The following is a 23,009-nucleotide window of genomic DNA, read 5'->3' on the forward strand; positions in this document are numbered from 1 at the left end:
AAAATTTACTTACTGTCTACCAAGCACCTACCTTATATTAGATCGTATGAGGTCTTATTGCATTTCCTCCAGGGGCTTCCTATATACTTTGATTATGTATAAGGTTGACTATCAAAATAAATAAATCTAAACAAAAAGTGCTTGGAAAATACCTTTGCTCCTTAGGTAGCCTAAGGGGATGGATCCAGAAATTATACTAGGAATTTAGCTAGGTAGGGGGAAACTATATGCTTGATTACTCAGGTTTTTGGGAGCATGACAGATAAGTTTATCTCAAGAAGTATCTATATGTACTTTGTGCATTTTACAGTACTTTATGCAGTGAGAGTGCATAAAGTACTATAAAAGGAGCTCTGGTAGCGTAGAGGTTACAAATATGACTGCGAACTGGAAGGTCATCAGTTCAAAACTGTCAGCTGCTCCGTGGGAGAAAGATGAGGCTTTCTGCTCCCGTAAAGATTTACAGCCTCGGAAACCCTGTTCAGGGTCGCTACGGGTAGGAACTGACTCCATGGCACTTAACAACAGCAACAACAAATGCAGTGAAAGATGAAAAGAATTCTGTGATAATGTTGAGTAGAAGTCAATGCTTAACTAAATCATTGTCTAGTATCTCAGTGGAAAGACTTATGCAGCTATTAAAAATGATGACTCTCAAACCCATTTAAAAGTAAGAGAGACGTTTTTTATGATAGTGGAAAAAGAATGTAACATGTAACTGTTACATATTTATGCAGTTTTAGAAACTTGTAAGCTGTAGATTAATTTACTATTATTATCACTACGTGAAAATGTATATAAGAATGGGCAAGGGCTAGACAAAAACATAAAATAATGCAAAATGATTATTATTGTTAATTTCTTTAAAAATTTCTTAGTGCTGTCTAGTACTATAATATTCCGTTTTTAAAACTGCTTTTTGAAGTTCATGTCCATGAGGAAATGACTGTCGTGTAAAAAGATTAATAAGTCAACAGCTAAATCACTCTTTGAGCTGTTAAGTGCAGTGACACTATAGGATAAGCACTGGACTGCTAAACACAAGGTGGGCCGTTCAAATGCACCATCCACTCTTTGGAAACCCTATACAGGGTATATGTGAGGAGCAATGGCGCTTAACAACAACAACCATTGTTAACTGCCAGATGAATGATAGACAAGTAGAGGAATTTAGAGGAATGAAGGATCCTAGAAGCCTGGTGATTTGGGAATGAGTGCATGATGGGAGGGGAGAGGAGAACATTGATTCTCTGAGAAGGAAGTATGGCTTGAGAATAAAGAAAGGCACAGAGACAAGAATGAACAAGGCAAGTTTAGGCAGCAGAGACAAGATTAGCCTGCCAGAAAGGAGGATCCTGTGACGTTGACAGAAAGCCCCAAATGCTAACTAGGTGCAGTTGTGTGGTTTTAGAGTGACTGGTCCATGTGGAGATCTTTAGAACTTTGTTTCGATTTTGGAGACAGAGAAAGATTGCCAATTCTCAAAGCAAGATTGAACACTTAATTCAGGGCATAACTGGGCAATATTTAAAAATGCCTGGTAAGAATAAAGCCATGTTAGTAGAACAGAGCAAGGGGGCTAGTCAAAATCAAATGAGTAGTAGTGAATCCAAGGACAAGAGAAAACTCTGAAAGTGAGAGGAAGCTTAGAAGACCCAGGCAGTCAGTGAAGAAGTAAGTGATCGTTAGGAAGCGGTTTGAACCACAAGGTCGGTGCTTCCAGCTCTTTGGAAACCCTGTATAGGGTCAGTATGGGTTGGAACTGACTTGACCGGCACTTAACAACAACAACAACTACAGGAAATGGTGAAACTGGAGAACAAGAAGGTGTTTTGACACTGAAGCTATTGTTGGTTCTTCTTAAAGAGATGATGGACAAATAGATCTATAGATGACTGTGGAAGGAAATTTCTGCCACAATTTTCTAAAACAGAAATACTTGTTTTATTAGTATCTGCTTGCTGTGCTAATTGTGAATGAGACACATAACTTTTGCAGCATTCTTTTGTTTCTGCTTGCTCACTGAATGACTGAATTTGAATTTATATACATAGGGCCAGAGGTTTTTGGAGAAGAAACATGTTTATAGAATAAAAACTTGTAGGCTGGCATCAATTTTTCTGCCCTCCCCCCCATACAAAATGATCAATGCCTGACTTCTCTGACTTTTAAACTTTGTAAATGGAATAAACCACTGACAAAATTATTAGTTATACAGATTAATTCAGATGTTAATTCAAGGAAAATGGATTTATAATTGATCTTTCTATGTTTATTGATCAGGTTTCCCTTGTGTTCAAGAAAGCATGTTATTGTAAACAAAACAAAACAAAAAAACAGTGAAGACTGGTGGGAGATGTGGTGCTGCTGAATAATGCACTGGACTGCTGGATCTGTTTGAATCACAAGGTTGGTGGCTCAAATTCACCAGCAGCTCCTCAGAAACCCTATATAGGGTTGCTAGTGTTAAGTGCCAACTCTACAGCACTTAACAACAACAACAAATGCCATGGAGTTGGTTCTGACTCACCGTGACCCTATATAGGGTTTCCAAGGCTGTAAATCTTTATGGGAGCAAAAAGCACTGTCTTTCTCCCATGGAGTGACTGGTAAACTGGTAGATCGAACTGCTGACCTTGAGGTTAGCAGCCCAATTTGTAACCTACTATGCTACCAGAGCTCCTTCAGCAAAGATTGTTGTTGTTGATAAATGCTGTCAAGTTGGTTCTGACTCGTAGTGACCCTATATAGGGTTTTTGAGGAGTAGCTGATGGATTTGAACTGCCGACCTTGTGATTCAAGCAGACCTTGTGGTGTAGTACATTCAGCAAAGATTGGTTGTAGTGGTGATGTGCCAAGGAGTGTGTTCTGACAGCGAGCCCTGTGTAGGGTTTTGAGGCTATAAATCTTTATGGGAGCAGGAAGCCTCATCTTCAGCTTTCTCCCGTGGAACCATTGGTAGTTTTGAATGGCTGATTGTGAGATTAGCAGCCCAATTCGTAACCACTATGCTACCAGAGCTCCTTAGCAAAGATATTGTACTTCAGCAAAGATAAGCAGTACTTATGGCACTTATATAAGGAGCTCTGGTAGCGTAGTGGTTACGAATCGGGCTGCGAACCTTAAGGTCAGCGGTTCGAAACTACCAGCTGCTCCGCGGGAGAAAGATGAGGCTTTCTACTCCCGTAAAGATTTACACCCTCGGAAACCCTGTACAGGGTCGCTATGGGTCGGATCCGACTCGACGGCACTTAACAACAACAACAACATGGCACTTATCAACAACAACATATAATAAAGGACGGTGGGAGTATGCGAAGCTAGCTGGTCCATGGGACATACATTTTTGATATAATTGGTATTGCATTTTAACTGAGAAGCTGTAGATATAATTTTAAATGTTATTAATTCGTTCAGTCAATAAGCATTTATTGAAGAAAAAAGTAATAGCTGCTGGTTGATAGCTTTCTGTTTGTGAGCTACAGAGTCCCTTTCTTTTTTAAAATCTTAGGTCTCAAACAAAACTTTGAAATGGAGTGATAGGACCTCTACGTGTATGTAACAGAATTTCAGAGATGTTAAGTAAATTTCCCAGGATTACAAAACCAGTAGGATTTCACTTAACTTTGTCTGCTTTTAAATACTGTACTTTTACAGTGTATTGATAAGCTGATCTTTAAAGGGGACTTTGTTGATTTTCTCAGTTGTGCAGGATGCACTAGAAGTATAAGTCATGGACAGGTAGTCCCCCAACTTAGGACTGGGCTCTGTTCCCATGACTCTGTATTCAGTTGGTTCTGATGTAAGTTGAGTACCTCTTTTTATTTTCTAAAAGTTTTCTGTATTTGTTGATTTTGTTAGGTGCCATGAGTCAGTATGGACTCATAGCGACCCAATGCGCATCAGAACGAAACACTGCCCGATCCTGGGCCAACCTCACTATTGTTGCCATGCTTGAGTCCATTGATGCTGCCACCTGGCCAATCCATCTCGTTGGGGGTCTTCCTTTTTTTCTCCACCTTACCAAACATGATATCCTTCTCCAGCGACTGGTCCCTCCTCCTTACTCACTGTCCAGCTTTCGCATGCACATGGGGTTATTGAAAATACCATGCCTTGGGTCAGGTGCACCTTAGTCCTTAAGTTGATATCTTTGTTCTTCAACATTTTAAAAAGGTCTCGTGCAGCACATTTGCCTAATGCAATACGTCATTTGATTTCTTGACTGATTTGATTCAAGAAAAATGAAGCCCTTGACAACTTCAATCTTTTCTCCATTGATAAGAATGTTGTTTATTGGTCCAGTGGTGAGGATTTTTGTTTTCTTGACATTGAGATGTAATCCATACTGTAGCGCTTGATTTTCATCAGTAAGTATTTTAAATCTTTCTCGATTTCAGCAAGCAAGATTGTATTATCTGTATATCACAGGTTGTTGAAGGGATTGAGAGGTTAAAATTTTTGAAAAAACTTAGTGGTAGAGAGATGAGAAAGTTGAAATCGTTCATACTTCTATTCATGATAAGTTTAGAATGTGAGATTAATTGAAGGTAAGGAGAATGTAATGAGCTGTGATCTTCAGAGTAATGAGTGTTTAAAAATGTGGTTGAAGGACATCCCCCTGAAAGAATACAACCGTGTTGCATACCTTTCTTAATTTAAACCATTCAGTGTTTCCATGTTCTGTTTGAACAACTGCCTCTTGGTCCATGTACAGATTCCTCATAAGCACAATTCAGTGTTCAGGAATAATCGTACTTTGCAATGTTGTCCATAGATTTTCATGATCCACACAATCAGAAGCTTTTGCATAGTCAGTAAAGCACAGGTAAACATCATTCTGATATTTTCTCCCTTCAGCCAAGATCCATCAGACATCAGCAATGATATCCTTCGTTCCATGGTCTCTTCTGAATCTGACTTGAACCTCTGGAAGTTCTCTGTCAATGTATGCTTGCAACCATTTCTGTATTACCTTTAGTAAAACTTTTTAATAGCATGGGATATCAAAGAGATTGTCTGATGATTTCTGCATTCCGTTGGGTCACCTCTCTTTGGAATGGGCACAAATACAGATCTCTTTCAATCAGTCGGCAAGATAGCTGTCTTCCAAATTTCTTGGCAGAGATGAATGAGTGCCTCCTGTGCCACCTCACTTTCTTGAAAGATTTCAGTTTTGATTCCATCAATTCCTGGTGCCTTGTTCTTTGCCAATTCCTTCAATGCACCTTGGACTTCCTCCTTCAGTATCTTTGGCTCTTGATCATATGCTACCTCTTGAAATGGTTGAACATTAACCATTTCCTTTTCATACAGTGAATCTGTGTATTCCTTCCATCTTCTTTTGATGCTTTCTACATCGTTCAGTAATTTGCCCAGAGAATCTTTCAATAATGAAAGTTGAGGCTTGAATTTTTTTCTTCAGTTCCCCCAGCTTGAGAAATGCTGAACATGTTCTTCCTTTTTGATTTTCTGACTTCAGATCTTTGCATATTTTGTTGTAATGTATTTGGCTTTGTCTTCTTGAGCTGATCTTTGAAATTTTCTGTTCAGCTCTTGGACCTCCTCGTTTCTTCCATTTGCTTTAGCATTCTACGCTGGAGAGCAAGTTTCAGTGTCTCTTCTGACATCCATTTTGACCTTTTCCTTCTTTCTTGTTTTCTTAATGACTTTTTGCTTTCTTCCTGTATGATGTTCTTGATGTTATTCCACAACTCTTCTGGTCTCTGTCTTTAGTGTGTAATGCATCAGATCTGTTCTTCAGATGATCTCTAAATTCAGGTGGGATATATTCAAGGGTGGGATATATATTCAGGTGGGATATATATATAGTTTGGCTCTTGTGGGCTTGTTTTCCTTTTCTTCAGCTCTGAATTTGCAAATCAGTAATTGATGGCCTGTTCCACAGTCTGCCCCCGGCGTTGTTTTGACTGATGATATGGAGCTTTTCCATCGTCTCTTTTCTGCAGATGTAGTCAATTTGATTTCTATGTATTCCATCTGGTGAGGTCCATGTGTATAGTTGTCTCTTATGCTGTTTAAAGAAGGTATTTGAAATGAACAAATCATTGATTTTGCAGAATTCTATCATGTGATCTCCATCATCATTTCTATCACCAGGGCCATATTTTCCAACTACTGATCCTTCCTCTCAGGTCTCAACCTTTGCATTCCAATCACCAGTAATGATCAATACATCTTGATTACATGTTTGATCAATTTCAGATAGAAGAATTTGGTAGAATTCTATTTCATCCTCACTGGCTTTAGTGGTTGGTGTGTAAATTTGAATAATAATGGTATTAACTGGACTTCCCTGTAGATGCATGAATATTATCACAGACAGTATTGCATCTCATGACTAATCTGGATATGTTCTTTTTTATGGTGAATGCAACACCATTTCTCTTCAATTTGTCATTCCCGGCATAGTATACCATGTGGTTGTCAGATTCAGAATGGCCAATACCAGTCCATTTCAGCTCACTAATGCCTAAGATATCAATGTTTATGCATTCCATTTAATTTTTGACAATTTCCAGTTTTCCCAGATTCATACTTCATACATTCCATGTTCTGATTTTCAGTGGATGTTTACAGCTGTTTCTCTTCATTTTGAGTTTTTCCCCATCAGCAAATGAAGGTCTTGAGGACTTTACTCCCATGGGCTTTAGTCCATTCACGTTATCATGGTCAACTGTACTTTGAGGAGGCAGCTCTTCCCCAGTTACATTTTAGTGCCTTCCAACCTGAGGTGTTTATTTTCCGGCACTGTATCTGACAGTGTTTTTCTGCTATTCATAAGGTTTTCAGTGAGTAAATATTCGGAAGTAGTTCATCACTCCTTCTTCCTAGTCTGTCTTCGTCTGGAAGCTCATCTGAAACCTGTCCACCATGGGTGTCCCTGCTGGTATTTAAAATACCAGTGGCATAGCTTTCAGAATCATAGCAACTCACAAGCCGCCACAGTACGACAAACTGACAGATGAGTAGTGGGATTTCATTATTAGTGCCTTTTAATAGTGGTGTCTTCACAAATCTGATTTTTGTTTTTGGACATCTGTGAGTGAATATCTGAGAATGAGAACATCGGCAAGTGAAGTGCTGCAGTATTGTATGTAGTACATATTACTAACCAGATGTATAAAAAAATACCAAGACAGTTATAAGTGCGGTTAGTCAAAACTAGAATATATTCTAAATCAGCAACTGCTCGTATGGCAGTGCCTTGGAGGAGACCAGAAAGGGTAAGATGATGAGATATTTGGAGTGCTTGATCCTTAACAGGATTGTTTTTGCTAAGTGCCATCAAGGCTATTCCAACTCTCAGTGACCCTTTATAGGGTTTCCAAGGCTGTAAATCTTTACAGGAGCAGAAAGCCTCATCCTTATTCCTGGCAGTGTCTGGAGCCACCATCTTGTAGTTAGTATTCCAGTGCTTATTTTACAGGGCCACAGTGCTTCCGTAACAGGATTGTTGTTAGGTGTCGTTGAGTCAGTTCCAACACTTAAGAGACCTGTGCATAACAGAATGAAAAACTTCCCAGTCTTGTACCATGCTCACAGTTATTAATTACATTTAAGCCAACACTGCTGCCAGTGTGCCAACCCATCTCTTTGTCTCCAACCCTCTACTTTACCAATCATGATATCCTCCAGGGACTGGTCCCTCCTGATGATATGTCTGAAGTATGAGAGACAAAGTCTGGCCACCCTGGCTTCTAAGGAGCATTCTGGCTGTGTTTCTTCCAAAACAGATTTGTTTGTTCTTATGGCAGTCCATGGTACTTCTAATATTCTCCTCCAATATCATAACTCAAATGCATCAATTCTTCTACAGTCTTCCTTATTTAGTGTCCGATTTTCACATGCATATGAGGTTATTGAAAATACCATGGCTTGGGTCAGGTGCACCTTAGTCCTCAAGCTGACATCTTTACTCTTGAATACTTTAAAGAGGTCTTGTGCAGCAGATCTGCCTAATGCAATAATACATCCTTTGACTTATTGGCTGCTGTTTCCATGAGTATTGGTTGTGGATTTAAGCAAAATGAAGTCTTTGACAACTTCAGTCTTTTATATATTTACATGTAGATTGTTTATTGGTCCAGTGGTAAAGATTTTTGCTTTCTTTATTTTGAGGTGCAATCCATACTGTAGCGCTTGATTTTCATCAGTAAGTATTTTAAATCTTTCTCGATTTCAGCAAGCAAGATTGTATTATCTGTATATCACAGGTTGTTGAAGGGATTGAGAGGTTAAAATTTTTGAAAAAACTTAGTGGTAGAGAGATGAGAAAGTTGAAATCGTTCATACTTCTATTCATGATAAGTTTAGAATGTGAGATTAATTGAAGGTAAGGAGAATGTAATGAGCTGTGATCTTCAGAGTAATGAGTGTTTAAAAATGTGGTTGAAGGACATCCCCCCCCCCCCCGCCACCAAACTAAACCTGTCTTCTAATCGATTCTGACTCAGCAGTCCTATGTGAGAGGGGCTTCAAAAGTTTGTGGAACATAAAATGAAAAGATCATGGAATTTTTCCACAAACTTTTCCCCCCCTTGCTTACAATTTCTTTATTTGAAAAATGTATTTTAAAATCCAATAATTTTTAATGTAAATTATGACTCAAACCCATTCCCATCACCTAAAAATTATTGAAGTGATTGTAGCATACACATTAGAGAAGGTAGCTAAAGGCAAGAGAGCACCAAAAGCTGGTTATTAGAATGTGGCCAATGATCAGTATGACCAGATAATTCAGAAGGCCTACGCTGTCCTGTTAACCCTTCAGGTCTAATATAACCCAACCAATTGATGTATGTAAGGTAACAAGATGGGCCACTTTCAGAGCAATTATCTGACTGGAACTTAGTAAACTGAGAATGTATCTCTATGGCCAATTCTAGACTGAAAAATTACAGGAAATACACTGAAATTAGCAAAAATTTAAACCTCAATCACTGCAGGTGGGGGGGCAAGCAAACTCGATAGATGGACTCAAGAAAGGAGATCCTAGTTTCCATGTTCCCAACCCCCACTACAAATAGAACATTTCCTATTACAGAGCTAACAAGACTCACCTTCTTGCCTCAGTTTTGTTCTGCCTTCCCAATCATCCTAGAAGGAAGGAGCCAGAACAAAAAACACCTGAAAAAAATGAAAGAAGACCCTGCTTCTATATTGCATTCCCACCTAAAGTACACGCTTAAGCCAGGTGGGGAATGGGAGCTGGTCTTCAAACAAAACTCCCTGAGTTTTATCCATGTCTGGTTCTAGACTAGGGCACAGAAATTGAGCTTCAGTTTAGGGAGGACAAGCTAGGGTATCTACAGCACTATTGTTTTTTTTTCTTCCCCTCCAGTCCCACCAGATCCTGTTCTTGTCTCCACACTACAGGAACCTCTCCTCCAAAGGTACCTCCATGGAGAAGGTGGTACATGCCCATGACAGAAACAAGAACCCATGTTAAGCACACACAACACATTGGAGATTTGTGTAATTTGGAGATCTGTGCAGCATCATTGGCCGTGCTTTATAAGAGGTCCTAGCTCATCCACTGCTCAAGCCTTAGGGTGGATAAGGCGATGGAGATGAAATGAGGATGTGATATCACTTAAGAGCTGAGATTCTCAGCTAAGTGCCATTTTTGACTCCTAGGAGACATTTGGAAAATTTGGGAGACACTGGCTATCACAGTGAGGCTGAGACAGAGAGGTTACCATGCACAGGACAGAGGACAGCCTCCTACTACAAAAAGTCCAAAGTATCTAGACTGAGAAATCTTGCTCTAGAGCCTCCTCCCTATGCCTATGCTGCTAGGATCTTTAGACGCCCAAACTCCGAGATGCTTGTTTTCAACCTGTGTATCTCACAAGCCTTGTCATCCTCAATGGCCAGGAAATCCTCCCTGAGATAAGAGAAATTCTAGTTTTGTTGTATTCTGGGTGATTTCTCTCCAGACTCCTCTTCCTCCCCTCTCCTGGGCCAGCAGGGAGGTTGGCAGAGGGCAAGTCGGGTCCCTGGGACTTAAATGGATGAAAGGAATGTTGTCAGGCTAAGACCAACTTCTTAAATCTTATTCAACGGGAAACTAAGACTCCTAACAGAGTTGGGGTTAAGGACAGAGGTAGTAGTAGCATGGGGTAATTAAGAACTCATCTTAAATTAATTTCTTAATTAAAAAAAATAAGAAAGTTGCTGGGGAACTAGTAATGCTACAAAAATATAGGGTTAGAGTCCTAACTAGACAATGACACAGGTATTGGCAGAGAGACTGAGAAACTGTGAGGTTGAAGTCTGAAATCTAAAGAGGAAGAGTGGATTTAACAGTGGTCACCTCTCAGCCCCTGCCTGGTATCTGTTTCAGTTCATTCCAGGAGGAAGAGTGGAAGAGCAGGAAGGTAGGGAGCGTCTAGGCAAAGCCAGCTTCAGCTTTGGTAATTTCACCCACCTACCCCTATTTAAGGAGTTCCAGGTTAAGATTTTAAAAACAGCTGGCACCCAGATCATCATTCAGGAGACCAGAACTCATCCCAGGTTTTTAAAGAACTCCTATCTCAGATCTGAGGATGTCCAGGACTTCAGCTGAGTTCCTCTGCCCAACTAGTAGTCACATGGTCAGTCCTGCTGCCTTGACCCCATCTCCAGGAGGGGTTATAGTCAGATGAATTTGAGGGAGTCCAGCCCCCAAGCCTTCTGAGGCACTGTGAGACAGATAGGGAAAAGAGAGGTCCTGGGGTTAGAGGTTCTAGGAGGGATCTGGAGGGGGCAGCATATCTTCTGGGCTGGACACAGAGTGGGGTCTTCAAGATGGCAGAACCATTTCGATAGGAGCTGCAAGCTCCTAGAATTGCTCTATGGCCTGTTTTGGTTTCCCTTGGAGCTCATTTGTTCCTGAACTGCACCTGTTATGGCAAGTCCATCTCCAGCCCCCATCTCTACTTCATTGGCTCCCCAATCATGATGCGGTCAATCCGTCTCCTCTTCTTCAGCTGGGGTTTCTCTACCACACAGCAGCCCAGTATGTGCCAAAATTCACTCATGTTCCCTGATGGTTCCAGTTTCATTCTTTTGCCTGAGGCCCCAGAGGGCTCTTGCTCTGGTGCCTTGGCTGCCCACTCCTTGATGCTCCCCTCTCCCCCAGGTAGGACAGACAATACCCTGGGTTCACTCAGTTGGATGAGTTTAGAAAAAGCAGAGTTCTTGGAGCCCTCAGTGGATCAGTGAAGGCTATCTTCCTTGAGAGACTAACAGGGCCAGAGAGCAGGGTGGAGCAGTCAAGGTTGTCTTCCTCAGACTCGGAACCCTGCTCCTCTTGTCCAGCTGCAGCTGGTGGTGGTGGTGGGTGGCTTCGCACTGGCCAGTGTGGGGTTCTCTCAATGCGTTGGGGGAGCTGAGGGCGGGTTGGCAGGCCGAGGGCAGAAATGTTCAACGAACTTTTGAAGCCACCTCATAAAGGACAGAGTAGAACTTCCTATAGGGTTTCCAATGTAAACTTTTATAGAAGTAGACTGCCACATCTTTCTTCTATGGAGTTGCTAGTTTGAACCACTGACCTTTTAATTCAGAACTGAATGCTTTAAACACTGTCCTTACCAGGGTTCCTTCATGGTTGAAGGATACTAACCTATAAAGCATTAATGTTTTTATTCACATTAGTAGAAGTTTTTCATTTTGAAGAAATACAGTTTATCTAGTTTTTATTTTGTTGCTTGAGCTTTTAGTGTCATATCTAAGAAATCACTGCCTAACCCAAGGTTACATAGATATATGCTTAGCAGTTTTACAGCTTTGGCTCTTAACATTCAGGTCTTGGATCTATTTTGAGTTAATTTTTCTATGTGGTACAAAGTATGTGGTTCAGGTTTATTCTTTTGCATGTGAATATCTAGTTGCCTCTATACCATTTTGTTGGAAAGACAATTCTTTCTCCGTTAAATTAATTGTCTTGGTATCCTTGCCGAAAATCAGTTGACAATAAATGTAAGAGTTTATTTTTAGACTCTCCATTCTGTTCCATCAATCTGGATTTCTATCCATATTTATAACCACACATACCCTTTTTAAAAAACAAAAAACACCTTTTATTGTGTTTTGGGTAAAAGTTTACATAACAAATTAGTTTCCCATTCAATAATTTATACAATTTTGTTTCTTAACATTGGTTGTCATCCCTTCAATGTCACAGCTCTTTTCCACTTCCTCCCTGGGTTCCCCGTTTCCTTTTGCCAATCTTTTCTGCTCTTCCTGCTTTCTGAACTTAGTTTTTGGCCAATTGGTTTTATATGGTTGATTTTTCTGCGAAGCATTTTCCTTATGGGTATTACTGTTCATTTAAAGGCTGTCTGTTGTTTGGAGAAATTCACTGTCTTGACTACTGTGCAGTGCGTTTTGAAATTCTGAAATGTGAATCCTCCAACTTTGTTTTTCTATATTATTAGATTGTTTTGGCCATTCTGCATTCCATGCATTATAGGTTTTTCCTGGTGTGATGCTGTAGGATAAGCACTGTATTGCAAAGCACAAGTTTAGCAACTCAAACCCACCAGCTGCTCCTTAGAAACCCTATACAGGGTTGCTATGAATTGAAATCGACTTGATGCCACTAAACAACAACAGCAGTCCACTATGGAATCCTGGTGCGGTACTGTAAGATAAGCACTGGACTGGTAACTAAAAGGTTGACAGTTCAAACCCACCAGCTGCTCCTGGAAACCCTGTATAGTGTTACTATGAGTCAGAACTGACTTGATGGCACACAATAGCCCTCTATGATTGATAAGTAAATATTTTTTATTTTTATTTTTTTATTGTGATTTGGGTAAAAGTTTACAGAATAAATTTGTATTTCATTCAACAATATATTTTTTATTTACACATTTTATTTCATATCATTGAGTACATTCCCCACAATGTAATTGCACCCTGTGTTTACTGTTTCCATTTGACCTTCTTTCCTATCCTTTCCTGCTTTCTGAGCTTATCCATGGGCAAATGCTGTCCTTTTGATCTCATATGGGTGACGGTTCTAATGAGAGCGTACCTTTCAGGTCTATAAGGTTATGGTTCACCTTACAGGCCTGAAAGTTCAGCCATAGGAGTGAGTTTAGTTCCAGGCTTGAAAGGTATGATAAGTAAATTTGTTTTTAAAATTTATTTTTGGGAAAATATACACAGTAAAACCCATTCCCATTCCACAGCTTCTAGACATTTGTTAAATTTGTCATGTTATGTCAACATTCTCATTATTTCTGTTCTCATTGTTTTACCTCCATTTACTTTATCTCCCTGTACCCCAAATTTCTCATCTCTTCTTTAAAATAACTGTTGACTCTTATGTCTTATATAGTTGGTTTTTTTCTCAATAATACAACGTTCAAAAATGAAAATATTTACTCTTTGAGTAAACTGTTACTTAGTTAGTTTAAAGGTGACTTCAGGGGATAGATTCAGTTCAGTCTGAAGAGCAATTCAGTTCCAAAAAATCTCAGGGATTCCATAGCCCCAGTAAGTCTGAATTCTATACGAATTTGAAGTTCTTTGTTATGTTTTTCTTACTTTTCATCAGGATTTCTATAATACGTTCCTTATCAGAACATTCACTGTTTAGTTCTTCTGTTTTCAAGGTGGAGGCAGACTTACGGTCCATGTAGGCAATCCTGTAGTCTAGTGCTTCTCTGTTTCTTATGTTTCCCTGTTTCTCTTTTGCGCCATACCAGCAAAGACTTGTATTTCAGATAGCTACTTCTAAGACCCTAGACACCACTCATCATACTGAGAGGTAGAATATAAACTTTAAGAACTTGATTATGCCAATTGACTGGATTGTCCCACGAGGCCACGACCCTAATTCAAATAAGTTCTGCAAGTATACAGGATACAATTGTGTTCCATATGCAAAAATCAGTTTTATTTTTATACACTTGTATAATTTCAAAAATGAGATTAAGAGAACAGGTTCTATGTTAATTAGTGTAAGCATCTTCCCCCACCCCTTTTTCAGATGGATGCTATTGTTGTAAAAGTAATGATGTTTTGATGATACACATTTTATATTTTAGGCCACATAAAATTATTTTAAGGCTTTTCACACTGTAACCTTTCTTCCCTTTATCTGCCATCCTGTCTTGTATCTATCTACCTTCCTTCCTTCAGTATTTAGACTTAAATCAGCCATATTAATACTCATTTATCTTTATTTATAGAAAATAGTTTCATGTTCACTGGTGAAAATAAAGCAAATGATTAAGACCTTTTATGTATCTCTTCTTGTTGTTGTTGTTATGTGCCGTGGAGTCAGAACCGACTCATAGCGACCCTGTACAGGGTTTCCGAGGGTATAAATCTTTACGGGAGTAGAAAGCCTCATCTTTCTCCCGCGAAGCAGCTGGTAGTTTTAAACTGCTGACCTTGCGGTTCACAGCCCGAGTCGTAACCACTACGCTACCAAACCCATTTGCTTTTAATCTATTTTTCCTCACCTAGTTTTTCTTTGCTCCCTGACTCAGTGGACCTCAGGAGTTGCTGGATGAAGTAAATGAGCAATTACCGTGGCAGCTTACTAAAAGGTTAGCGTTTCGAGCCTATCCAGAGGAGGAAAGGTCTGGTGATCTACTTTTGAAAAATCAGCCATTGAAAACCCCTATGAAGCACTGTTCTATTCTGTACACACGTGGAGTTTACCATAAGTTGGAATTGATTTGACAGCAATCAACAAGAGTGTTTTAATCCTTGTATATATGATAAGAAAGTACAAGCCATATTCTCTGTTTCAAATATTTTCCAATTGGAAAAACAAGTCCTATAAACAAGGGGCTTTAAAAAGTTCATGGAAAAATGGAATTGAAAGATAATAGAATTTCTCCACAAAGTTTTTTTAAGTCTCTTTGCATATGACTATTTTGTGTATATGAACAAGCATAGACATATAAAAGTATAAGATATGTGACACAGATTAGAAAAAGATAAGATCATAGATAGTATGCAAACTTTGAAACTTAATTGAAAGTTCATCTTTTTAAAAATGGATTCGTGCATTTAAGAGTAAAGTATCTATGGCACAGTTTTCCAGGACTGTGCCATCGATAAAGTGAGATGCATCTATATTTGGGAGTAGTAGATTTGCTGTAAAAGTAATGATTTTCTTGAGAATAGAAATGCAGATTATTAAATAGACAACTCAGAATGATTTTGTTCACACCAGGAATGATGCATTTCCTCAGACACAACGTAAGTTATGTACAGGGAGCCTCCTAGAGCCTGTCCAGATTTTTCTGTGCTGTCACTGAGGAAATAGTCTTAGCTGATTTGTACACTGAAGAAAGAATTACTTCAAATCAGTGTTCACTTTTACAAGGTGATTAATTTACTGGCTGAATAAGCTGAGCTATTGTTGTTGTTGTTGTTGTTAAGTGCCGTGGAGTCAGTTCCGACTCATAGCGACCCTGCACAGGGTTTCCAAGGCTGTAAATCTTTACGGGAGCAGAAAGCCTCATCTTTATCCTGCGGAACCGCTGGTAGTTTCGAACTGCTGACCTTGCGGTTCACAGCCCGATTCGTAACCACTACGCTACCAGAGCTCCTTGTTGATATTTTGATGTTTATCTTAAGGAATTTGACACAGAAAACTGTCTTGTTTGGGAAATATCATCGGGTCTTTAACGTTAATGCAGTACACTTTTTTTTTTCCTTTAGGACTCATGGATGCATTATAGCCAAGGTTTTAAGCAGAGATTCCCATTTAACATTCATGATTCTAAGTACTGTAAAGTTGGGTTAGTCATGACTACACTTACAGTGCTATTGACTTTTAGATCACTTAGGCTTTTTAAAATTTATTTATTGGTTTTCAAACATAATAACCAATTAAATCCTAATCTTATTATTTTAGGCTTCTTTGTGAATAAATGGTTGTCCATGTGTTAATTATTGTAATAACGCTCAGTATTTAGGACTATTTTTACATAGTCATAACAGCTAAATTCAGATCTTTTAAATGTAAGTATTGTTGTAGACTAAGACAGTATTAACTGTGGGGTTTTTTTGTTTGTATATTTGTTTTTTAAGGAGAAGGTGTTTTTTCAGATGAAATTTAAGGCTTAAATTTGTCACTGTTTTGCTTTCTAAGCAATATAGAGCAAGAATTCTTTTAGTGGAAAGTGTGTGCTATTTAGAATTTTTTAGTGACTTAATTAGCTCAACCAACTAGTAACTTTGATAGTATACGAGCTATAAATTTTTATATGAAAATGCTTTTCATAGATCTGACCCTTAATCTCTTTTCTATTCTCACTGTTCTTATTTGCTTGGGTGTGCTTCATAGATGTTCACACATATTCTAAAATATTTCATCAAAAGTCTTCTTTTAGTATCTGTCCATCAGGCAACAACTTGGGGAAGGGAATGCATTGATGAAAAAGTGAAGAAGGTTGTTTATATTTATTTTTTAAAGACCAACTTTAATGGCTGTTAGATGTAAGGACATTGCTAAGTGTTAAAGTCTTTAGCACAAAATGAGTTTAGTTTAGATGTATTGGCAATTAGGCAATTCTTTGTATTACATAGGATTTTCCAGGGTTCCTTAACCATGCAATTTAAAGTGTGTACATTATTAGTTAGTTCTGGTGAAGTCATAATGGGGTGGGAGCTGTGAAGAGAACAAGGCAGACGCATGCAAATGTCAGTGGAAAATGTTGGATCCCTTCCCTGGTATTCAAGATCATTTGAGATGAAAGTAAGCATTCTTGTGGGGGAAATAGTTGATTACCATACAATTTTTCAGGCACAGCATTCTAGATGTATACTTCTTCATAGAGAACTACAAATGCAGCTCCTCTGCTCAGATCAGATGTTCTTGCAGGAAACTAATAACTAACTTTGTGGTGGGTGGTAAGATAATAGATTCTGAGTCAATAGTAGAATTTCCGGAGACTTGATAATATAGAGTTGACTGTAAGGAGCCAACCAATACAATATGGTCAGATACCATTAAGGAGTATTATTAACAAAGTATAATGCTTGCAAACTTTCTTGTGGTCTGGACCTAAGGGAAGGAAGGAGTAAAATTGCATGCTTGAAAAGGTTTCGCAGTGTGGCTGAGACATTCTTGTAGCATTTCTGTGATATTCTAGAAATAGATCTAACACTGGTTACTCGCAATAGAACATTTGCCTTTGGGGGTAAGGAGCCCTGATGGTACAGTGGTTGAGCACTGGGCTGCTTGTTGAAGGGTGGGTGCTCTGTGTGAGAAAGCAGTGGCAGTCGGCTTCCCTAAAGATTGCTCTGGAAACCCTGTGGGGCAGTTTCTACTCTGTCCTACAGGGCCTCTATGGGTTGGAATCTACTAGAAAGCAATGGATTTGGTTTTGTCTATGATTAGATAAAACATAGCTCCAATATTTTCCTTTCAATTTTTTTGATCAGAAAAATGTATTGCCTTTGAGTTAAGCGATTAGAGGTAAATACCTTATGAGTCAGAACTGACTTGACATTACTTAACAACATACATGGGGTGGAGGGTATTGCAGTCATGGTAATGAAGCAAAGTATATGATTTGTTGACTGTAAAACTGATGATTTGCTCTGTAAACCTTCACTTAATTCATAATAAAAAAAATATTTTTTTAAAGTTTAAAAATGTGTTGTCTTAAAGGACTACCAGCTTCTTTTACTTCTAAAATATTTGAGAATAAACAGAATAACTAATATAAAAAAAAAGTTAACTTGTGGTAGGCACAGGGAGGACAGTTTGGTTTTTGGGTGCTGCTTTGTTTTTCACATTTGTTAAAGTTGGTGGTGGTGTGCCGTGGAGTCAGTTCTGACTCACAGCAACCCTGAGTAGGATATCCAAGGCTGTAAATCTTTATGGGAGCAGAAAGCCTCATCTTTCTTCTCCTGCAGAATGGCTGGTAATTTCGAACCGCTGACCTTGTGGTTAGCAGCCCAACTCGTAACCACTGTGCTACCAGAGTGATGAAGTTATGTAAGTTAAATAGAAAATGAAAATTACTTTTCTTGGAAGTAGAAATACTCTTAAGTTGTAATGAATATGACATTCATGACCTGTAGGACAGAGTAAAGCTGCCCCATAGGTTTCCAAGGCTGTGATCTTTAAGGAATCAGACTGCCACATCTTTCTAACATTTGGTTACTAAGCAAAAGACTGTCGACCTTTTGCTTAGTAACCCAGTGTTTAACTGCTGTACCAGAGGGTTCCTATAAACATGATATGACCCCCCTTTTTTTTAAACAGATTTTTTGAGAAACAATTCAGTTATTTTGTAATCCACCCAATTCATTCATTTTAGTAAGTTTACGAAGTTCTTCAGCTGTCAGCTCAATTAGTTTTAGAACATTTCATCACCATAAAAAAGAAACCCTGTACCCGTTAGCAGTCATTTCCTATTTTCTCATAATCCCTCAGCCCGAGACAACAATCTGTTTCTGTCACCATGGATGTGCCTAATCTGTACATTTCAAATGGTACTGTATAATATGTGGTCTTTTGTGACCACTTATGTAACATTATAGTCTTAGTTGCATTATTTGTCTTTTAATTATTGAGTTATAAATTCTTTATATGTTCTGAATACAAGTCCCTTATTATTATTAGAGACATGATTTGCAAAACTTACTATGGCTATCATTTTACTCTCTTGATGGTGTCCTTGGAAACACAAAACATTTTTAATTTTAATGAATTTGAATTTATCTACTTTTTCTTTTGTTGTTTGTGCTATTGGTGTCATATCTAAATAGGTTTTGCATAACCCAAAGTCACCAAGGTTCATACCTATTTTTTCTAATAATTTTAGCTCTTAATGTTTCTGTCGCCCATTTTGAGTTATTTTTTTGTATGTATGATGTTAGGAAGAAGTCCAGCTTCATTCATTGTTACATGTGGAGATGCGATTGTTCCAGCACCGTTTGTTGAAGAGACTATTCTTCTTCTGCTGAATTGTGTTATAATCATTTTGAAAATTGATTATTTCTGTACTTTCTATTCCATTGATCATATGATCCACCATGCTGTTTTTGTTACTGTAGCTTTATATTAAATTTTGAAATTGAGAAGTATAAATTCTGTAGTCGATCTTTTTCAAGATTGTTTTAAGTATTTTGGATCTCTTGAATTTCCATATGGATTTTAGAATCAGTGTTAGTTTTTACAAAATTGTCAGCTGAAATTTTCATAGGGATTGTGCTGAATCTTACAGAACAATTTAGGGGAGTATTACCATCTTAACAATATTAATCTTTCTAATTTATGAACATAAAATACCTTTTCATTTATTAAGATCTTCTTTAATTTCTCTCAACAGTATTTTTAATTTTTAGTTTATAAGTCTTGTACTTTTTGTTAAATATATTCCTAAATATTTTACTCTTTTATGTTATTGCAAGTAGAATTAGTTTCTTAATTTTGTTTTTGGATTATACATTACAAGTGTATAGAAATACAATTGATTTTTATGTTGATCTTGTCATCTGTATCCTTGTAGAACTTGTTTATTCTTACTACTTTTTAGTGGATTTTGTAGGATTTTTCTACATGCAAGATAACATCATTTGCAAGTAGACACAGTGTTATGTTTTCCTTTGCTGTGTGTTGTTGTTGTTAAATTCCACTGAGTTGACTTCGACTCATCGTGACCCTCTATAGGGTTTCCAAGGAGCAGTGGGTTTAAACTGCCACCTTGCAGTTCAAACCAATCTTGTGGTCCAGTGCTTATGTTATAGCACCATACCAGGACTCCTATATAGATGCCTTTTATTTATTTTTCATGCCTAACTCCCCTGGCTAGTAACTCTAGTACTATGTTCAGTAGAAGTGTGAAGAATAGACAGACAATTCTTATTCCTGATTTCAGAGGGAAAGCCGTTCAGTCTTAAACCATGTATGATGTTACCTGTGGGGGGGGGGGAGGGCTTTGTGGATGCCCTTTATCAGGTTGAGGACGTTCCCTTCTATTCCTAATTTGCTGGTGTTTTTATCTTGAAAGAGTGTTGGATTTTTGTCAGATACTTTTTATGAAATAAATGACTTATAAAAATCGAGTCCTGGTGTGGTGCTGTGGATTAATGTGCCAGATGGCAAAGCCGTTTGAACTGCAAGGTTGGCAGTTCAAGCTCACCAGCTGCTCCTCGGAAACTCTATACAGGGTCGCTGTGGGTTGGAACCGACTCGATGGCACTTAACAACACAACAAAATTGACTATTTTTCCTGTTTTTCCTCTACAGAAATCGACTTGCATACTAAATGTGTGGTGGATGTAGACACAAACAAGGTTATTCTTCATCCTATGAATACTAATCTTTCCAAAGGAGATGCCCGGTAAGTTAAGAAACAATGTTTTTTGATCAATGCGTTTTTAAATGACTGAAAGCAAAAATTAACTACTGAGTTGAGTTCAAGTTAACAAATATTTATCAGTGCTTACTATGTGCTTTAGAGAATACCAAGAAAGTAGAGACAGATTGCTCTCTTATGAGTCTGTATTCAAGTTGAAGAGGTAAAGGTGAATAAGGTCTATCATATGGAATTACTAAGTACCAGAATGAGTGTTAGAGATAGTAATGGTATGATAAGCTCAGAGAAGAGCGTAGGCATTAGATTATGACGTAATTGAGGCAGGCTTCTTAAAGGAGGATTAGGTAAAATGTAACTGGGGAGAAGTGGCTCAGATGGGAAGGTGTTTAGATTGTTCCTTAGCGTGGATCGCTTTTCCTTCTCCAGCTGGTATCTGTCAGTCAGAGCCCATTTAAGTATTACCTTCCTCGTGAAGCATTCCTACAGCCCTCAGTGATTATTCTTCAATAAATACTGATACAGCTGGAATTTATACTACCAAATTTAATTATAGAGTTCCTGGGTGGTGCATATGTGCTCCACTGCTAACTAAAGGCTGGCAGTTTGAATTCACCTACAGTTGTGTTAAAAGAAAGGCCTGGTGATCTACTTCAGAAAAATCGACCATTGAAAACCCTGGGAGCCCCTGGGGCCACTGTGGGTCAGAATTGACTCGATGACAACTGGTAATTTAATTATATGTGTTTTGTTTTTTAAAATTATTGTGGTCAATTTATAGAACGTAAAACTTGCTGTTTTTAGCCATTTTAAGTGTACAGTTTGGTGGCGTTAATTCCATTCACCATGTTGGTTCCAACCACCATCATTTAAAAGCTGTTCATCACTCCAAATAGAAACTCTATACCAGTGGAGCAGTAACTCCCTATTCTCCCTTTGCCTCAGCCCCTGCTAACTTGTAATCATTCTGTCTTTAGAAATTTGCCTATTCTAATGGAATCATACCAAAAAAATCATAAAGTCAGGCTTCTTTTACTTTGATGCAGTGGTTAAAGCTCTTGACTGCTTACTGAAAGGCTGGCCTGTCATCTGCTCTGTGGGAGAAAGATGTCACAATCTGCTTCCATAAAGATTAAAAAAGGCCACGGAAACCCTAAGGGTCAGTTCTACTCTGTAGGATTACTATGAGGTGGAATAGACTTGATCGTAATGAGTTGTTTTTTAAATTATTGTATTTAGTTTAAGGTTTCAAGGTTCATCTATATTGTAGTATGTATTAGAACTTCATTTGTTTTATGGCCAAATTAATATTTCATTGTATGAGTATACAGAATTTTGTTCATTCATGTATTGATAAACACTTGGGTTATTTCTGGCTTTTGATTATTGTGGATAATATGCTGTGATTGTTGTACAAGTCGGCTTGAGTCTCTGCTTTCAGTTATTTTGGGTATACACCGAGGAGTGAAATTGCTGAGTTATATGGGGAGCCCTGGAGTGGCACTGTGGATAAGCATTAGGCTGCTACCTGCAAGGTTGGTGGTTCAATCCCACCAGCTGTTCCTCAGAAATCCTATACAGGTTCACTGTGTGTCAAAAACAACTAGACGGCACTTAAACAAAAAGTGATAATTTCAGGGTTAGCGTTTTGAGGAACTGCCAAATTGTTTTTCACGTTGGCTGCACCATTTAAAATTCCCACCAGCAATTTACTACTATCTTCACACTCTCAGTACTTATTTTTCTTTTTTAAAACTGTAGCCATTCTAGTGGATATGATTTGCGTTTCCCAAATGGCTAACAATCTTTTCATATATTTTTTTTATGATTGTTAGTGTTCTGTACATGTTCAAGTTTAGTGCTATTAGGAAATGGTGGCTGTTAGATATGTTGTTATTAGGGTATAAAGAGTATGTTGTTGTTTGGTGCTGTTGAGCCAATTTCAGTTTATAATGATCCTGTGTAAAGAGAGGAACTTCTCCATAGGATTTCCTAGGGTGTAGCATGGTGGACTCTGTGTTGGGCTACTAACCCACAAGGTTAGTAGTTCGAATCCACCAGCCGCTCTGTGGTAGATATAGGAGACTTTCTGCTACTGTAAAGATTTACAGCCTCAGAAACCCTACATAGGGCCATTGTGACTCAGAATTGGTTAAATGACAATTAGGTTTAATCTTTAAGGAAGTAGATCTTTTCTTTTGTGGACCCAGTAGGTGGGTTTGAATGTTAACCTTTTCTACAGCAACTCTGGTAGTGTAGTGGTTACGAATCGGCCTGCTAACCTCAAGGTCGGCAGTTGGAAACTACCAGAGGTTCTGCAGGAGAAAGATGTTCTGTTCCCTTAAAGATTTACAGCCTTGGAAACCCTGTGCAGGGTCACTGAGTCAGAACCGACTCCACGGCACATAACAGCAACAACATAGCAACTGAATGCTTAGCCATTGTGTCACCAGGGCTCAATGGATATGGTGTTAAATGCTATTGAGTCAGTTGTGGCTCATAGCAACCCCATATAGGGTTTCTGAGGAGCATATGGTAGGTTTGAACCACCAACCTTGCAGTTAGCAGTCCAGTGCTTATCCTCCAGTGCCACACCAGGACTCCATTGTACCACCAGGCTCAGAGGACATAGATGTGTCAAAAATGATGCTAGAATTTTGATTTTACTTTTTCCCTCCTCTTCTCTCTCACACTTTCTCA

The 23,009-nt window shown here is 38.5% G+C and overlaps 1 protein-coding gene and 1 pseudogene across 1 annotated transcript in view; one reads left to right on the forward strand and one right to left on the reverse strand.

Moving 5' to 3' along the window:
• LOC102829970 overlaps positions 1-11,045 on the reverse strand; it is a 16,113-nt pseudogene extending 5,068 nt beyond the window's left edge.
• Positions 1-23,009, forward strand: part of KIF13B (kinesin family member 13B) — a 294,477-nt gene that overhangs the window by 5,337 nt on the left and 266,131 nt on the right. The window contains exon 2 of the mRNA XM_006864335.1: positions 20,243-20,336. Coding sequence (XP_006864397.1) covers positions 20,243-20,336 — 94 coding nt within the window. The remainder of the gene's footprint in view (positions 1-20,242; positions 20,337-23,009) is intronic.

This window comes from Chrysochloris asiatica, unplaced genomic scaffold, assembly GCF_000296735.1.
Source record: "Chrysochloris asiatica unplaced genomic scaffold, ChrAsi1.0 scaffold00064, whole genome shotgun sequence".
NCBI classification, from domain to species: Eukaryota; Metazoa; Chordata; class Mammalia; order Afrosoricida; family Chrysochloridae; genus Chrysochloris; species Chrysochloris asiatica.